This window comes from Hyaena hyaena, unplaced genomic scaffold, assembly GCF_003009895.1.
Source record: "Hyaena hyaena isolate Hyena2069 unplaced genomic scaffold, ASM300989v1 scaffold_87, whole genome shotgun sequence".
NCBI lineage: Eukaryota > Metazoa > Chordata > Mammalia > Carnivora > Hyaenidae > Hyaena > Hyaena hyaena.
This window is the reverse complement of record NW_024080718.1, coordinates 2,192,265-2,207,699: the sequence shown is the minus strand read 5'-3', so window position 1 is coordinate 2,207,699 and position 15,435 is coordinate 2,192,265. Positions and strand designations below refer to the sequence as shown.

At 43.3% G+C, this 15,435-nt stretch overlaps 1 protein-coding gene and 1 long non-coding RNA gene across 2 annotated transcripts in view; one reads left to right on the top strand and one right to left on the bottom strand.

Moving 5' to 3' along the window:
* Nucleotides 1-7,347: 7,347 nt before the first annotated feature.
* LOC120233169 lies at nucleotides 7,348-13,643 on the bottom strand. The gene is made up of 3 exons (XR_005528735.1): nucleotides 13,333-13,643; nucleotides 11,235-11,410; nucleotides 7,348-7,817 (listed from the first exon to the last, which is right to left on the bottom strand). It is a non-coding gene; the product is annotated as an uncharacterized LOC120233169 (long non-coding RNA).
* A 131-nt stretch (nucleotides 13,644-13,774) lies between these two features.
* The window catches only part of TMBIM4 (transmembrane BAX inhibitor motif containing 4), a 32,392-nt gene continuing 30,731 nt past the window's right edge, over nucleotides 13,775-15,435 (top strand). Inside the window, exon 1 of the mRNA XM_039234290.1 lies at nucleotides 13,775-13,966. Within this exon, the coding sequence (XP_039090221.1) occupies nucleotides 13,870-13,966 (97 nt within the window). The 5' untranslated portion in view covers nucleotides 13,775-13,869. The remainder of the gene's footprint in view (nucleotides 13,967-15,435) is intronic.

Here is a 15,435-nt window from a genome sequence, read left to right as displayed (position 1 = left end):
CTTAAGTAAGGTGGGGTCCTTGGAAGTGCACTGAAAATACCAAAGGGTACATCGAAAGGCATAAAAATGTTTTAATACGAGAATGATACTCTAGGGTAATTTTGCAGGAAGAAGACATCACATAGGCGTTCTGATTTAAAATATTCTCATCCAAGCAAAGCAGGCACAGTTGATAAGCATTAGACGGTTTCGCGAGGCTAGCCGCTTTTCCCAAGCCTCCGCTCGCTTAATCTTTCAGAGATGCCCCAAAAGTCTCTGAAAGAGAAGGGGGAGCTCTTCCTCTGGCCTCGGGGAGTATTTGCGTCCTTCCCAGGGCGAGGAAAGGGCAGCTGCGGCGTCGGAAGTCCCCCGGAGGCCGATCAGAGAGACCGCGCGCAGCCCGGCAGCGAAGGCGGCGGGCCGGGCCGAGCATGCGCGCCGCGGCCGCCCGCCCCCCGCCCCCCGCCCCCCGCCCCGCGCCCGCCCCGCCGCCGCCGCCGCCGCAGCCGCGGGCCGCACTCACCGAGGCCGCGCCAGCCCAGCGCGCCGTCGCAGCTGTCCAGGACGGCGCAGAGCTCGCCCAGCAGCGCCGGCGGCAGGTCGAACAGCAGCGTGTGCGCCGAGAGCGTGCCGCGGGCCCCGCAGCTCGCCGCCGCCGCCGTCCAGGCCATGGCTCGGCCGCCGGAGACCCGGGGCCAGTCGGCGAAGGGATGCGGCGCCCAGGCCTCTCCGCGTCCGCGAGGTGCTATTGCACAACCGCGGAAATCCTGCTTCCACGACGGCCGGGCTGCAGGACTTGCCGAGCCCCACCAGTGGGCGGGCCCCACGTGACGCAAGGCGCTGCCCAGCAGAGATGCCCCTGGGGACGCCCGGCTGGGCGGCCGGGTCACCCTGCGTCTGCGTGGCCCTCCTCACTGCCTTTCGTTCCTCTGGGTTTGGGACGTGACTGGCGTGGGGGGACGGACCAGAAGGGCAGAACTGAACGGGTGTCTACACCTCCCTCTGCCTGCCCTGGCATGGGCTGTCTCCTGGCGTGGATGGACAGAAGACCTGTCTTTTTTTTTTTTTTGGAATGCATTTTGTTTTACCCTGTTAGAAAGTGACACATCTTTATCGAGGAACACTTGGGAAACCCAGAAAAATTGAAAGGAGAAAATAATCACGCAGCTGAAGACAACCATCCAAAAGGCTTGGCTCGTTTCCCTCCCAACTTTTACCGAAGTTGAACAGGTAACTGTGCATATATGAAGTGATTGTTGGAAAAGACAAAAGAAGATACCAAGAACAGGAACGCAAAAGAGAGAACAAAGCAGAAGAAAATTGTGCTAGTTTTCTTCATGACACTGCCCATTCTCCACATTGCTACTTGGTTTTTCTACATTCTTTTCTCCCTGGACTTTCTTTTTTTTTTTTTTAATATTTTTATTTATTTCTAGGAGAGAGAGAGAGAGACAGTGTGAGCAGGGGAGGGTCAGAGAGAGAGGGAGACACAGACTGTGAAATAGGCTCCAGGTTCCGAGCTGGCAGTCAGCACAGAGCCCGACGCGGGGCTCGAACCCACGAACCGCGAGATCATGACCTAAGCGAAAGTCGGACGCTCAACCGACTAAGCCACCCAGGCGCCCCTCCCTGGACTTTCTTGATAAAACATTGCTCCACTACTTTTCCTGCTTCACAGTGTTTCACAGCATCTTTTGCTTTCAACATGGAGTTTAAGTAAAATTGACTGTTATTTTGAAATATTCTATCGTTGTATGCTGTACCTACCGCAAGCATGATACGAATGCTACTGTCAAAAAGAGGAGATGCTTCGAAAGTGCTGAGAAAAACCCCAGCCTTAATGACTGGAGCGGACAATGGCCATCAACTGAAAAATATCAACCCTTATTTGAAACCTTTCAGATTTGTACTCTTTGGCAATGGCGCCCCCTAGAGACCAACAGTTGATGACACACTATCGTTTATATATTTTTTATTTATATATATATTATATTTATATATCTATCGAACGCTATCTGAATCTCAAGTCGTTCTCAGCTAAACTACACCACAAAATATACTTGAAAATTGGTAAAGCCAATACCGTTTGGGAAAAGGTTTCTACATCCCTTTGTTCAGATTAGCTAAAGTTTTATGGTCAATCTGTACACGCTTAAGAAACCCTATACCTTTCGAAGGTACTACCTGAAGAAACTGAGCAATAGAAGCAGGGTACAAGTATTTGGTAGCTATTGAACTGGTGACTTAGTAGGACAGGGGAACCAAACTCAAATACACAGAGGATCCAGGAATCACCGTTGCTGAGTGAAGCAGTCCACAAGGCCTGCTTTTCTAGATCTTCTGATTTACAGGGAAGCAAGAATTTTATGTGAACACTATTATTTGATAATCTATATGGATTATGTGATATTTCTCATATTTTTAATGTCGGCAGTTAGTATCAGACCATGCTCCCTCTGTATTCCTTAAAACGGCCTTTGACTTGAATTTTATATCATCAGGTTATATCGCTCACTGTTCCTCTCTGTTGCTGTCATCCAATGCTCTCCCCCACCTTAATTCTTCCCTCTCATTTTTAGACTATATAGCTCCTGCTCACTGCAGCTCTCTCCAGTACTAGCCCTATCTTAATCTTTGATGATTTAAAATCTATGTAGATTGATGATGATCTTTCCAATACCCTGTCTTCTCAGTTCTTTGACCAATCCTCTCCTCCAGTAATCTTATCCTCCATGTATTTCAGCCACTCACTCCCATGATCATTCCCTAGAGCTTGTCATTATCAACTGTGCCCCATCTGTAGTTTCTATTTCATGAATCCACTCTCTGATCATATCTTCTGTCCTTCTAGTGCATTCCCTTTAGTACTCTGACCCCAATAATCCTTCTCCCACCCCCATACTAGGATACCAAATCCAAAATCTTGCCACCTCTTCTCTGGCCTCACCCTCGTCGTGTCCTTACTTCTCTCCTTTTTTTTTTAAGTTTTTTTTTTTAATGTTTTGTTTATTTCTTAGGAGAGAGAGAGAGACAGCGTGAGCAGGGGAGGGTCAGAGAGAGAGAGTCACAGACTGAAACAGGCTCCAGGCTCTGAGCTGGCAGTCAGCACAGAGCCCGACGCGGGGCTCGAACCCGCGAACCGCGAGATCATGACCTAAGTGAAAGTCGGACGCTTAACCGACTAAGCCACCCAGGCGCCCCTCTTCTCTCTTTATTCATAAAATCCACACTCGATTTTCATAATCCCTCTCACATATGCTCTCCACTCTCTTGTTCCTCTTTAGCTTTGTTGAGCTGTCTTGGCTAATCTACCATCCTGATTAGATACAATTTCCTAATTTTTGGCTCTGCCTCTCATGCACCGTAATGTAGCTAGAGGTGGGGTGGGGAATAAAAATCCTGTTAATTGGACTGAATTTAAAATCAAAGCCATGACTCTCAAATAGGTCCTTTATGCTGCCAAGCTGTTACACTATGTGCCCTATGTCCATTTACTCTTCTGGTCCCCTTGACAACTGTTCTATGCCCTCTCTTTTCTCAACTTCTTTACCTTTCCCTCCACCCTTCTGCTCAGCGGATGATCTTGAGAGTATTAAAATTACTGAGTGTTAGAAAAAAACTTCCACAGAATCTCAGCACATATATCTATCCACTAGCATCTGTAGGGACATACACACCCACCCTCCTTTTCCATAGGCCAATTAGTAGGTTCCTATCTAAGTCTAATCCCTTCACTAGTATGCTAGAGCTGATCTCTTGTCTCCTACTCAAAGACATCAAGGGCAACTCTTCTCCCTCTCAGCTACACCATCAATTTCTCACTCTTTACTGGGTCAATTCCATCAGCATACAAATGTTATTTTTTCCACTTTAAAACAAACCAAAAAAGTTTGATGTGATTTCCTCCATTTGATGCCATAATTACCTCCATTTCTTTACTCCTTTTCATAGTAAAGAGTTGAATAGTCTGTCTCCAACTTTTCTCCTCTGATCTTCTCTTAAACCAACTCAGGAGCCACCCCTCCTACCTTACTCCACTGAAATGGCTCTCAGGGTCATCTATGTCCACATCATGCTGACTGTAATAATCAATTTTCAGGACTCATCTTACATGACCTATAAGTAGTTGTTGTTTTTTTTTTTAAGTTAATTTTGAGAGAAAGAGAGTGCACACATAAGCGAGGGAGGGGCAGAGAGAGAGAGAGGGAGAGAATCCCAAGCATCCCCACATGTGGGGCTTGATCTCATACCACAACATGAGCTGAAATCAGGAGTCAGACACTTAACCGACTAAGCCACCCGGGTGCCCCAACCTATCAGTAGTTTTTGACATAGGTGATCACTCCCTCTTTCATGGACACTTTCTTTGTCTTCCAAATTCTCTTACATTTTCGCCTACTTCACTGGTCACTCTTCAGCTTCCTTTGCTGTCCCTTCTCTTCTTAACTCTTAATGCTGGACTACCCCAGGGTTCAGTTCTCTCTGTGTACACCCACTCCCTTGATGATCTCAGTGAGTTTCGAGGCTTTAACTACCATCTATCTACCAAGGACTGGCAAATGTATATGGTTAGCCCAGACCGCTCCCTTAAACTCAAGACTCATGTCCAAAATAGAACTCTTGATCATGCCTCCTGAACCTGCTCTTCGACATTCTTCCCCATCCAGATCACTCTGTCCTTCCAGTTGCTTGAACCAAAAACTATAGAGTCATCCTTGACTCTCTATTTCTTCACACTGTGTTCAATCCACAAGCAAACCCTGTTGGCTCTATTCAAAATATATTCAGAATCATACGTTTCTCCACCTGCACAACTGCCTCCCCGGTTTGAGCCATTGTCATATCTTGTCTGGTTTACTGTAGTTGTCTTCTAACTAAAGTAGCTTCCACTGTTACTGTCTATAGACTTTCCTGGACACTGCAGCCAGATTCATCCTTTTAAATCAAATCTGACTGTGTCTCCCAGCAATGGCTTATAATTTCAGAGTCTGATCTACTCTCTCTCCTCCTCCCCCTCTGCTGTTACCTCTGGTCTTGTTTCCTTGTTCATTCTGCATTACCACGCTGCCTTCTTGTTGGTCTTTGAACATACCAGGTGGAGTCCCATATTAAAACCTTTGCACTTGCTATTCCCTTGCCTAGTATGCTCTTCCCATCTTGCTGCTGTCTACCCCGACCTCCATATTTGAAATTGCAGCAGTCTACACACTCAGACTCAGGCTGGTGTGTGACTGCATCTGCCAATAATATATGGCTTGGGGGTACCAGATCTCATTCAAATTTCTCCTCTCTGGCCCTGAGTAGGAGCATGTGGCAGCTCTGGCCATCTCCGGAACCATTTTGCAACCACATGGAGATAAATATTAGAATGAAGTGAGCCTTGGGGATGGTCTCATGAGAGAAAAAAAAAACCCAGATTCTTCAAAATGTCATTAAGCGGCTCTTTTGTTCTATACATGGAGAATTTTCTGCTTATGGACTTATAAATTATATCACAAAAATTCCTTACTACGTCAGTTTATAAACTAGGAATCTGGTTTTTGCAGCCAAATGCATCCTGATACACTGAACAGACATCTGGTGATACTTCCTAGTTTGTTGATGGCCTATAAAACTGTGAGAAGAAAACTAACCTCTGTCCAAAAGCTATATCTGTGATTATCAGATGGGCATGGAAACTGGATGGTAGAGAGAGACAACCGGGGCCCATGGGAGAAAGTAAGTGTTGGTAGAGAATGATTCTGACAGCACGGACGTTAGCAGTATGAAGTTCTAGGTACACATGACACTACACTGAAATCCACGCAAACCCACACCCTCAACTGCACCTGCCCACCCACTCCCGGCATACATGCTTCTGGCAAAGAGAGGGCTGTGGTTAACCCTAAAACTGTCTCACTGTGTGACTTCATCTTTTGCCATGGGATGCCCTCCAGCTCCGCTCCCCACCCCCAACCCCTGTATTTCATATACTAGAAGAGCTTCCATCCTAGCTGAATGTTAAGAGAGTAATAAACTACACAGATTAACAAGTGGAGATGCCGAGGGAACCCTGAAGGCTGTGGCACAGACAGCACAATGGCACAGATACACAGTATTATCAATGGCAAAGTCCCAGCTAAGCACAGGCATCAAAGCCTAAGATAAAAAAAATTAGGTGAGGAGGAAAGGAGATGGGTCAGATAACAGCTCTATGTATATATGAAAAACTATCTTGGTGGCAGCTATTTACCCAACATCCCTAAGGATGAATGTACAAAGGACATCCAGCTAGTGGGACCTAGATTATCTGGTTTGGGAAATAACTTTCAAAACAAAGATCACTAGCATACCCCCTCTTTGAGCCTTATCCCATCCCTGGGCCTTAGAGGGTCCTAGGTACATTGGGGTTCAGGGGTGAGGTAAAGATCAGTAATGCGGTGAGAACATTTGTGGTGCATGTTACTTGATAATTCTAAGAAGGAAAAGTTGGATGGTTTTAGGCTTTAATCAAAACGACCTAATAGTAATAACAGGCAATAATTATTCCTCCAGTTCAATGTGTATCTTTAAAGAACATTAGGTTTGCATTGTACCATAACTCAACCTTTGCCCATTTAAGATATCAAAAACAGCATTCTAAAAAATCTATTATTTTGCAACATAATCTATACTAAAATTTTAGCAATTATCCTTTTAGGGTTGAAGGAAGAGTTACTGGTGATTTTATTCTCTTACTCTGTGTCTTCCAAACATTCTAGAGTCAACATGTATTACCTCTATTAGAAAACCCTCAACTACAGAAAATAATTTCTTCCAACATTTTCATGCTTCGTCTCACTTCACTATTTTCTTCTTAAAACATTTTCATAGTATTTCTCACCTCAGAGTGTATGGCTATAGTAACTTTTGCCTTCTAAAATCTGATTTTTATAATTGAATAGTTTTCAGTGAAGGGCTTTTCATGGTAATTTCAATATTAGCTAAAGCTCTATTTTTGAAGCAAACATTTATTTACTTCCAGAAAAACCCGAAACGTGTGAAATAAATCTGAGATTATGGTGGAATGTTTTCTTTTGCAGTCAAGTATCTACTCAGACGGTTTTCAATTTGGTAATGGAAAATGGCTTAGACATCCTAATCCAACTCCTGCACGTCACAGATGGCAAGACTGCTGCTGGCTAGAAGAACTCTGGAGGCAATGTTTGTGGGAAAAATACACGAAAAAAAATCTCATGCAAGATTTCCAAAGTTCCCTTGTCAAGCTATAAGCACAAATCTTGTGCATTTTCCCTCTCCAGGATTTGGTCCTCTTTTCGTTGTTATTTAGTAAATCCCCAAAATAAATTTTGTCTGTTCGGGCTGGCATTAAAAACACCACAGACTGCATACTTTAAATAAGTGAAATTTATCTTTCCACAGTTCTGGAGACTACAAATCCCAAGATCAAGGTATCCACAGGGTTCAGTTTCTGGTAAATCTCTTCTGGCTTGTAGATGGCCTTTCCTGGATACACCGGCGCGCGCGTGCACGCGCACACATACACACACACGCACATTCAGAGAGAGAGAGAGAACACGGGAGCACGCAGGTCAGCATTCTGGTGTTTCCTCTTACAAGGGCACTGATCCTATCTGATCTGGGCCCTACCCTTATGACCTCATTTAATCTTAATTAATTAATTCCTTACAAGCCCCTTCTCCAAATCCAGCCACAATGGGAGTTAGAACTTGAACATACAAATGGGGGAAAGGGAGCACACAAACATTCTGTCCACGACAAATCCTCTGCCCAGAAGTTCATGAAGTTCATGAAAGGATGTCACATCATTGGGTTTCAGAGGACGCATTCTTTTTATTCTTTTTTTTTTTTTTTTTTTTTAATTTCTAGGAGAGAGAGAGAGAGACAGCGTGAGCAGGGGAGGGTCAGAGAGAGAGGGAGTCCCAGACTGAAACAGGCTCCAGGCTCTGAGCTGGCAGTCAGCACAGAGCCCGACGCGGGGCTCGAACCCACGAACCGCGAGATCCTGACCCAAGCGAAAGTCGGACGCTTAACCGACTAAGCCACCCAGGCGCCCCTCAGAGGATGCATTCTAAAAACACTTGGTAAGTAGTTATCCACGTCTTCCGGCCTGTCATGGCGGTCATAGTTCCTCTTGTTCCCTACTGATCTTGTTTTTTTGTTCCAAACCTTTGAAACAAAAATAAAAGCTTGGATTTTTAATCTGGTGCTGTTGATAATGAAGGCAATACCAAGTCTGTATATGATAATATCCAGCGTGTTTGGATCTAAAAATGCTGGTAACTTCAGATCAAGTGCCCTTTCCTCGAGGCTTATTCTGACAGTTCCATAGCATTAGTCCCTCATCACACCATCTTTCGTGGATTTTTGCCTTTTTTGTCTTTTATGACAATACTCAGTGTTTTCCTACACTCCTCATGGTTTCTTCTGTTTTCTGAAATGACTTTTCCTTTGGCTTATACTGTGCATTCACAGGCAGAATTCTATTATTTTATTCCAGGTCTTGAAGATTTTATATAATCTCATTCTTCATCTATTGTTTCTATGTGGACCATGTTCATATTTGTGCCCTTAAGCCCTAAGCTGTCCTATAGATTCCCTTCTCACTCCCCACCTCCTGTGTTTAGTAAACAATTTCATTTTTATTTCTTTCTTTCATCTCAATTCAGAATGCTCCAAACTGATCATCTTCTAGAAAATCAGCTTCCTTGTATCTGGTCACATGCCCCAAAAGAACTCTTAGTAATTTTGATTGACTGATTGATCAACTGATATAGTCAGAACTTACTGAGCACCTACTATGTCAGACATTACGCTTGATAGTGCTTATATCCAATAAATCACCAAATGTTATTCTTCTGTAATGTCTCTCATAAGTGTCTGGGTCTTTTCCAATTCATCTGTACTAGTTATTTCATATTTGGATTTTTTTCAGCATCTCCTACCTGATGATCCCCTAATTATCTTTTAAGATGCTAATGAAAAGTCCCCACTTCTGTGAGTAGGTTGACTTGTGGGCTCCCATCATATACATTTAAGTCTTAACCACTGATATCTTTGAATGTGACCTCAACTGGAAATGTAGGCATACATGAAACATATTGCAGATTTGGTTCTAGACTGCTGCAATAAAGCAAATATCACAATAAAGCAAGTCAAACTAATTTTTTGGTTTCCATATAAAAGTTTACATTGTACTGTATTACACTAAACTGTAGTATATTAAATGTGTAATAACATTATGTCTAGGAAAAAGGTGTATCCCTTAATTTTAAAATATTGCTAAAAATGCTAACTATCATCTGAGCTTTTGGAGGGTCAGAATCATGGATCAGATCACCATAAAAAACATTATAATAATGAAAAAGTTTGAAATATTGTGAAAATTACTAAAATGTGACAGAGACATGAAGTGAGAAAATGCTGTTGGAAAAAATGATACCAATAGACTTGCTCAATGCAGGGCTGCCATAAATCTTCGGTTCTTTTTTTTAACATTTATTTACTTATTATGAAAGAGAGAGAGAGCACGCGCGTGCATGTGTATGCTTAAGTTCGGGAGGGGCAGAGAGAGGGAGAGGGAGAGACAGAATCCTAAGCAGGATCCACGCTATCAGCACAGAGCCCAACGCGGGGCTTGATCTCATCTGTTAGTTCATGACCTGAAATGAAATCAAGAGTTGGACGCTTAACCAACTGAGCCACCTAGGTGCCCCCATATAAACCTTCAATTTGTAAAAAAAAAACACAGTATCTTCAAAGCACAGTAAAGTGAAGCACAATAATATGAGGTATGCCTGTAAAGTCTTTGCAGATGTAATCAAGTTAAGATGAGGCCATACTGGATTAGGACTGGTGTCCTTATAAGAAGAGGGAAATTTGGACATGGAAACACAGAGGAAAGAAGGCCTGGGGATGATGATGGCAGAGATTGGAGGGATGCAGCCACAAGCCAAGGAAATCCAAGGACTGCCAACACCGGAAGCCACTAAAGCATGGAACAGACTATCCCTGAGAGCCTCTATAAGAAACTAACCCTGCTGACAACCTAATTTCAGACTAGTGGCCTCCAGAACCGTGAATGAAGAAATTTCTAACGTTTTAAGCTACCAGTTTGCAGTAATGTTTGACAGCAGCCCTAGTAAACTAAAACCCTCTGTGAAGCCATTTATAATCACCCCAAAGCTCTTATTTCTTTTGCAGTTTCTTTACTTGCCATGATTTTTTAAAAACTTGCTGTTGACTGTCCTATAAGGGAAAAATATCACTTAAAACTATTAGCACGGACTTTATCATTGACCTTTGTATTGGGCAATATCAGTTTATTTTTTTAATATATATATTTTAATGTTTATTTATTAATTAAAAAAATTTTTACATGTTTATTATTTATTTTTGAGAGACAGAGACAGAACACGAGTCCGGGAGGGGAAGAGAGGGGGAGATACAGAATCCAAAGCAGGCTCCAGGCCCTGAACTGTCAGCATGGAGCCCAATGTGAGGCTGGAACTCACAAACCACGAGATCATGACCTGTGCTGAAGTCTATGCCCAACCAACTGAGCCATCTAGGCACCCTCGGGCAATACTGGTTTAAAATGCAAACTCATATATGGATCACCCAAATTACAGTTTGTATTTCATGGACCATATATGCATATGTAGTTCATTCTTAACTAGAACTGTGAGAAAGCTGCATAAAACTAACTCATATATATATATATATATATATATATACACGTGTATATATATATATATATATTTTATGTATATATAGAGTTTCTTTATTTTTGAGAAAAAGAGAGAAAGGAAGAGAGAGAGGCAGAGAGACAGGGAGAGAGCAAATCCTAAACAGGCTCTGCGCTGTCAATGCAAGGCTCAAACCCACAAACTGCAAGATCATGACCTGAACTGTAATTAAGAGTCGGACGCTTAACCTGCTGAGTCACCCAGGAGCCCCACTCATATATTTATTTCACTTCTTTCCACCTTCAGCTTACATATAAGAATGGACTGACAGGAAAAGAAACTGGTTGCCCCTCTTACCATTTCCTACTATATCTTCATTTTTAGTGTTAGCGGCTGGCTAATCCTGGGAACTGACACAAGTAAAAAAGGAGATGACCGGATTTCTTGCTCATTTATGCTTCTCAGAATACCACTGCCTTCTTTCTGCATTCACAGTAAGTTCACAGCCCTTGGCACTATCTGTGCCCTCCCTTTCCTTCCCTTTACTAAGTTGTATGTGTAATGCACTTACCTTGTATTGATTTTACATCTATTCTAACTCCCATTCATTGTAGTTTCAATAGAATTCTGTGCTCCTCAGGCATCTTGAATGATAAATGTAAATGGCTGGCCAAGAAGAAGGGACACTCATGTATTGTGTGTACCTCTTCTGCTCATGCTCACGCTCCATTGTGCTCCTGTTTCTAAAACACAAATTCAAAGGCAAAATTATTAAGCATTTCAAAACGGTGACAACTGAGTGTTAAACCAAATGCAAGGTCCTTCTGATAGCAGGGTTCTGTGCAATTGCATGTCAAGGAAGCCAGCTCTAGTTTAAGAGTCCCAGTTAATCCACAACCTTTTCAATGACAGTATTGTCAACCTCTTCATTTTAGCCATCTGTGTAGAGATCTCTCATTGTGACATTTATTTGCATTTCTCTGATCATTAATGAGGGTAAGCATCTTTTTATTAGCCATTTGGTGTGTGTGTGTGTGTGTGTGTGTGTGTGTGTGTGTGTGAGTGTGGTGTGCTTGTTTGACCCTTTTGCCTATTTTTCTATTAGCTGCCTGTCTCTTTTTTTCTTCTTGATTTGTAACGGTTGTTTTTATATTCTGGAAAGGAGCATTATGTAGATTACATGTGTACCAAATATCTTCACCCATTTTATGACTTGGTTTTCATTCTCTTATATTTTGATTACTAGAAGTTCAACTTTTTAAAAGATTTTATGTTTGGGGTGCCTGGGCACGTCAGTCGGTTGGGCATCTGACTTCGGCTCAGGTCATGATCTCACAGCTTATGAGTTTGAGCCCTGCATCAGGCTCTGTGCTGACAGCTCAGAGCCTGGAGCCTGATTTGGATTTTGTGTCTCCCTCTCTCTCTCTCTGTCCTTCCTCCACTCACGCTCTGTCTCTCTCAAAAATAAACAAACATTTAAAAAATAAGATTTTATTTTTAAATAATCTTTACACCTAATGTGGGACTCAAACCCAAAACCCCAAGATCAAGAGTTGTACACTCCACTGACTGAACCAGGAAGGCACCCCTTACATTTTTAATATAGTTTGTCAATATTTTCCTTCCAAGTTAACTGCTAGTTTGTATCTGGTTTCAGAAATCTTTGTTTTTCTCCAAGTCATAAAGATAATCTCCTATATTATTTCCTTAAAGTTTTATTGTTTTGTCTTGAATGTTTAGATTCACAATCCATCTGGAATCTTTTTTTTTGCAACCAATAAGAGGTAGGGGATCAAACTTTAATTCTCTTTTTAGTTAACAAAAAGATGGATTGGCAGCACAACTCCAGTTTGTCCCACTTAACAACTCCTTTGATGATTTTATATTAAAATGGGTAATAAGAGGGTGCCTGGGTGGCTCAATCAGTTAAGCAACCCATTCTTGATCTTGACTCAGGTCATGCTCTAATGAGTATAGTGGGATCAAGCCCCGCTTGGGTCACTGCACTGAGAGTGCAGAGACTGCTTGGGATTCTCTCTCTCCCTCTCTGTTTCTGTCCCTTCCCACTTGCAGGTGGGTGCATGCTCTCTCTCAAAATAAATAAACTTAAAAAAATTACTAATATGCTTATAGAATGAAAATCCTAAGAAGTAAAGAGTTTTTTTGGTCACTTTTTTGGAAGTGAGTTAGGTCTTTTGACAAAAGCTTCCAATAACATCAAATTTAAGGATTTTGTTTCAGAATAGACAGTTCCACAGCTATTCTGAGCTCCACTTACTAAATCTTTTGAATGTTTTGGTTAAAGTGGAGACTAGGTAAATGTGAGTGGGTCAAAGTAAACTCATCAAAAAATTCTAAGGAACCCTGGAATGGTATTACTCTGGGCATATCTACACCTCATATTTGTATTGGAATGACAGCAATACCACGAGTATTTACTCTGATCCATCTAATTTGCCTTTACCATTTCTTTTAGATTAAACCAACATTCCCTTTTTCCTGCCTTTGATCATGGCACTCTCCAATGTACTCTACATCTGGCACACAGTGATCTGGCCTTTATCTATCTAGTCTCATTCTCTGTCGTCTGTATCTTACCTTAACTGAGCTTTCTTCCCCTTCTCCCCACCCCTTGCAGATGCTGGTCTCTTGAGAACCTACCTACCTGCATCACTCCACTCTTCGCTGACTGGCGCTTGTCTTCAAGCAAGGATTAAGCATTATTCCATTCAGAAAGCCTTTAGAGAATGTGCTCAAGAGACTTAGGGATTATTATTAATATTAAAAATAATGTAATTAAAAGTGTATCTCCCGTGTGGACTATGGAAGGAATGTGTGAATAAGATGGGTATTTGTTGAAAGAATGGATGGATGGATGGGACCTCGCTTCTATAACTTTCAGCAACTCTACAGGCCAGAGGATTTAAAAAGCTTGTTGAGAAAAATCTAAGAAAAGTTTCATTTTAGATGGCGCGGAAAAGGCAAATCGTCGTCTCTCCCGCCGCAACTTGAGGCCGCCTCCCTTTCCCCAGCCTAACTGAAGCGCTGAGGTGAGCGCATCGATGAGCGTGCGCTGCGCATCGATGAGCGCGGCGGCTCGGCTAGTTGGGGCTGGATTGCTTCATCCCGGAAGTGGGTTGAAGGCCGTTGAGTCCCGGTCCTGGGCCTAGCTGGGCGGGGTGGCTGGGGTTCTGCTACCGACATGGCCAGCCCCGACTCCCGGTACCCCTGCTCCTCGATCGAAGACGACTTCAACTATGGCAGCTGCGTGGCCTCTGCCAGTGTGCACATCCGCATGGGTACGTCTCTCCCCGCCCCTCCGGGCGGCCCTGCGCGGGGCCTGCTGCGCTGTCGGCCTCTGGGCGCGGCTTTCGGCCTCCGGGGAGAGAGCCTCCCGGGCGGGGCTGGCAGGCAAGCGCGGGGCTCCGGGCGTTCAGAGCCAGAGCCCTGCTTCCAGCTCTCCACCCCCGCGCCCCAGCCTCCGAGGAGGAGCGCACCCCCCGGGAGTTGGGAGGACGCGCTGCTTGGGCTCGGCCGGGGCGCCCGGGAGAGCGCGGCTCGGGAAGTGCTGTGGTCCGCTGGCTGTGCGACCGAGAGCCGGAACTGGAGCCATGACACTTTAACCCTTCCTTCCTCCGCGTAGAAAAGAGACGGATGAAAACCTCAGCAGCTTTAATTTGACGTCTTTATTTTTTTTTAAATGTTTTATTTATTTCTAGGAGAGAGAGAGAGAGAGAGAGACAGCGTGAGCAGGGGAGGGTCAGAGAGAGAGGGAGTCACAAATTGAAACAGGCTCCAGGCTCCGAGCTGGCAGTCAGCACAGAGCCCGACGCGGGGCTCGAACCCACGAACCGCGAGATCATGATCTAAGCGAAAGTCGGACGCTTAACCGACTAAGCCACCCAGGCGCCCCTAATTTGACGTCTTTATATTAAAAGAAACGAAAGGTTACTTTTTAAGGTGAAAATAAGTTTATAATGCGATCATTGTGACGTACGCCGGAAGGCAGTTACTTGCTGGCACGTCTTTGGTGTAGGGGATGTGATCACGTTTCAGGTTTTCTATTTACTTGCCTGTCTCCTTGACTGGATTGTAGGATCTGTGAGGGCAGGGACCATATCTCTTCTTGTTCACTAGTTAGTCTCTGCAAGACCTGGAACTCGCCACAAGTTTGAGTATTCATTGAGGCAGTTGCCGAAAATGGGAGCTTTAGAGGTCAATCAAAATACAGTATTCGTTTTAAGTTATTATGCAATATTTACTGGGCAGAATTATTTTGAATTTAAAATGTTTCTAAAAAAATAAAATGCGTACCTTCATGTAATTAGAATTCATTGTCCTCTCTAGTTCAGCCAATTGATTACAGAAGTTGCCCCAGATTTTCATCCTTTCCCTGTGGCTGGAATTTGTTCCACAAAGGAATTATGAAGGTCGGATGTACTAAGAATCTTGATCCCTAACATCTTTATTCTTGGAATTGAATTTTGGAATGATTTTGGCAAATGAGCATAGTTTTTTAAGTTAAAAATTTAATGGTGGTCCATTAAAATTTTAAAACATGGTCCATTAAAATTGTATCATCTCCACCATTTTTAAGTGTACAGTTCCGGAGTGTTAAGTATATTCACATTGTTGTGCAACCCATCTCCAGTACCTTCTAATCTTGCAACACTGAAAGATACCATCAGACAACTCTCTGTCTTCCCCTCCCCCAGAGCCAGGCAACTACCATTCTAGTTTCTGTTTTATGAGTTTGGCTACTCTAGAC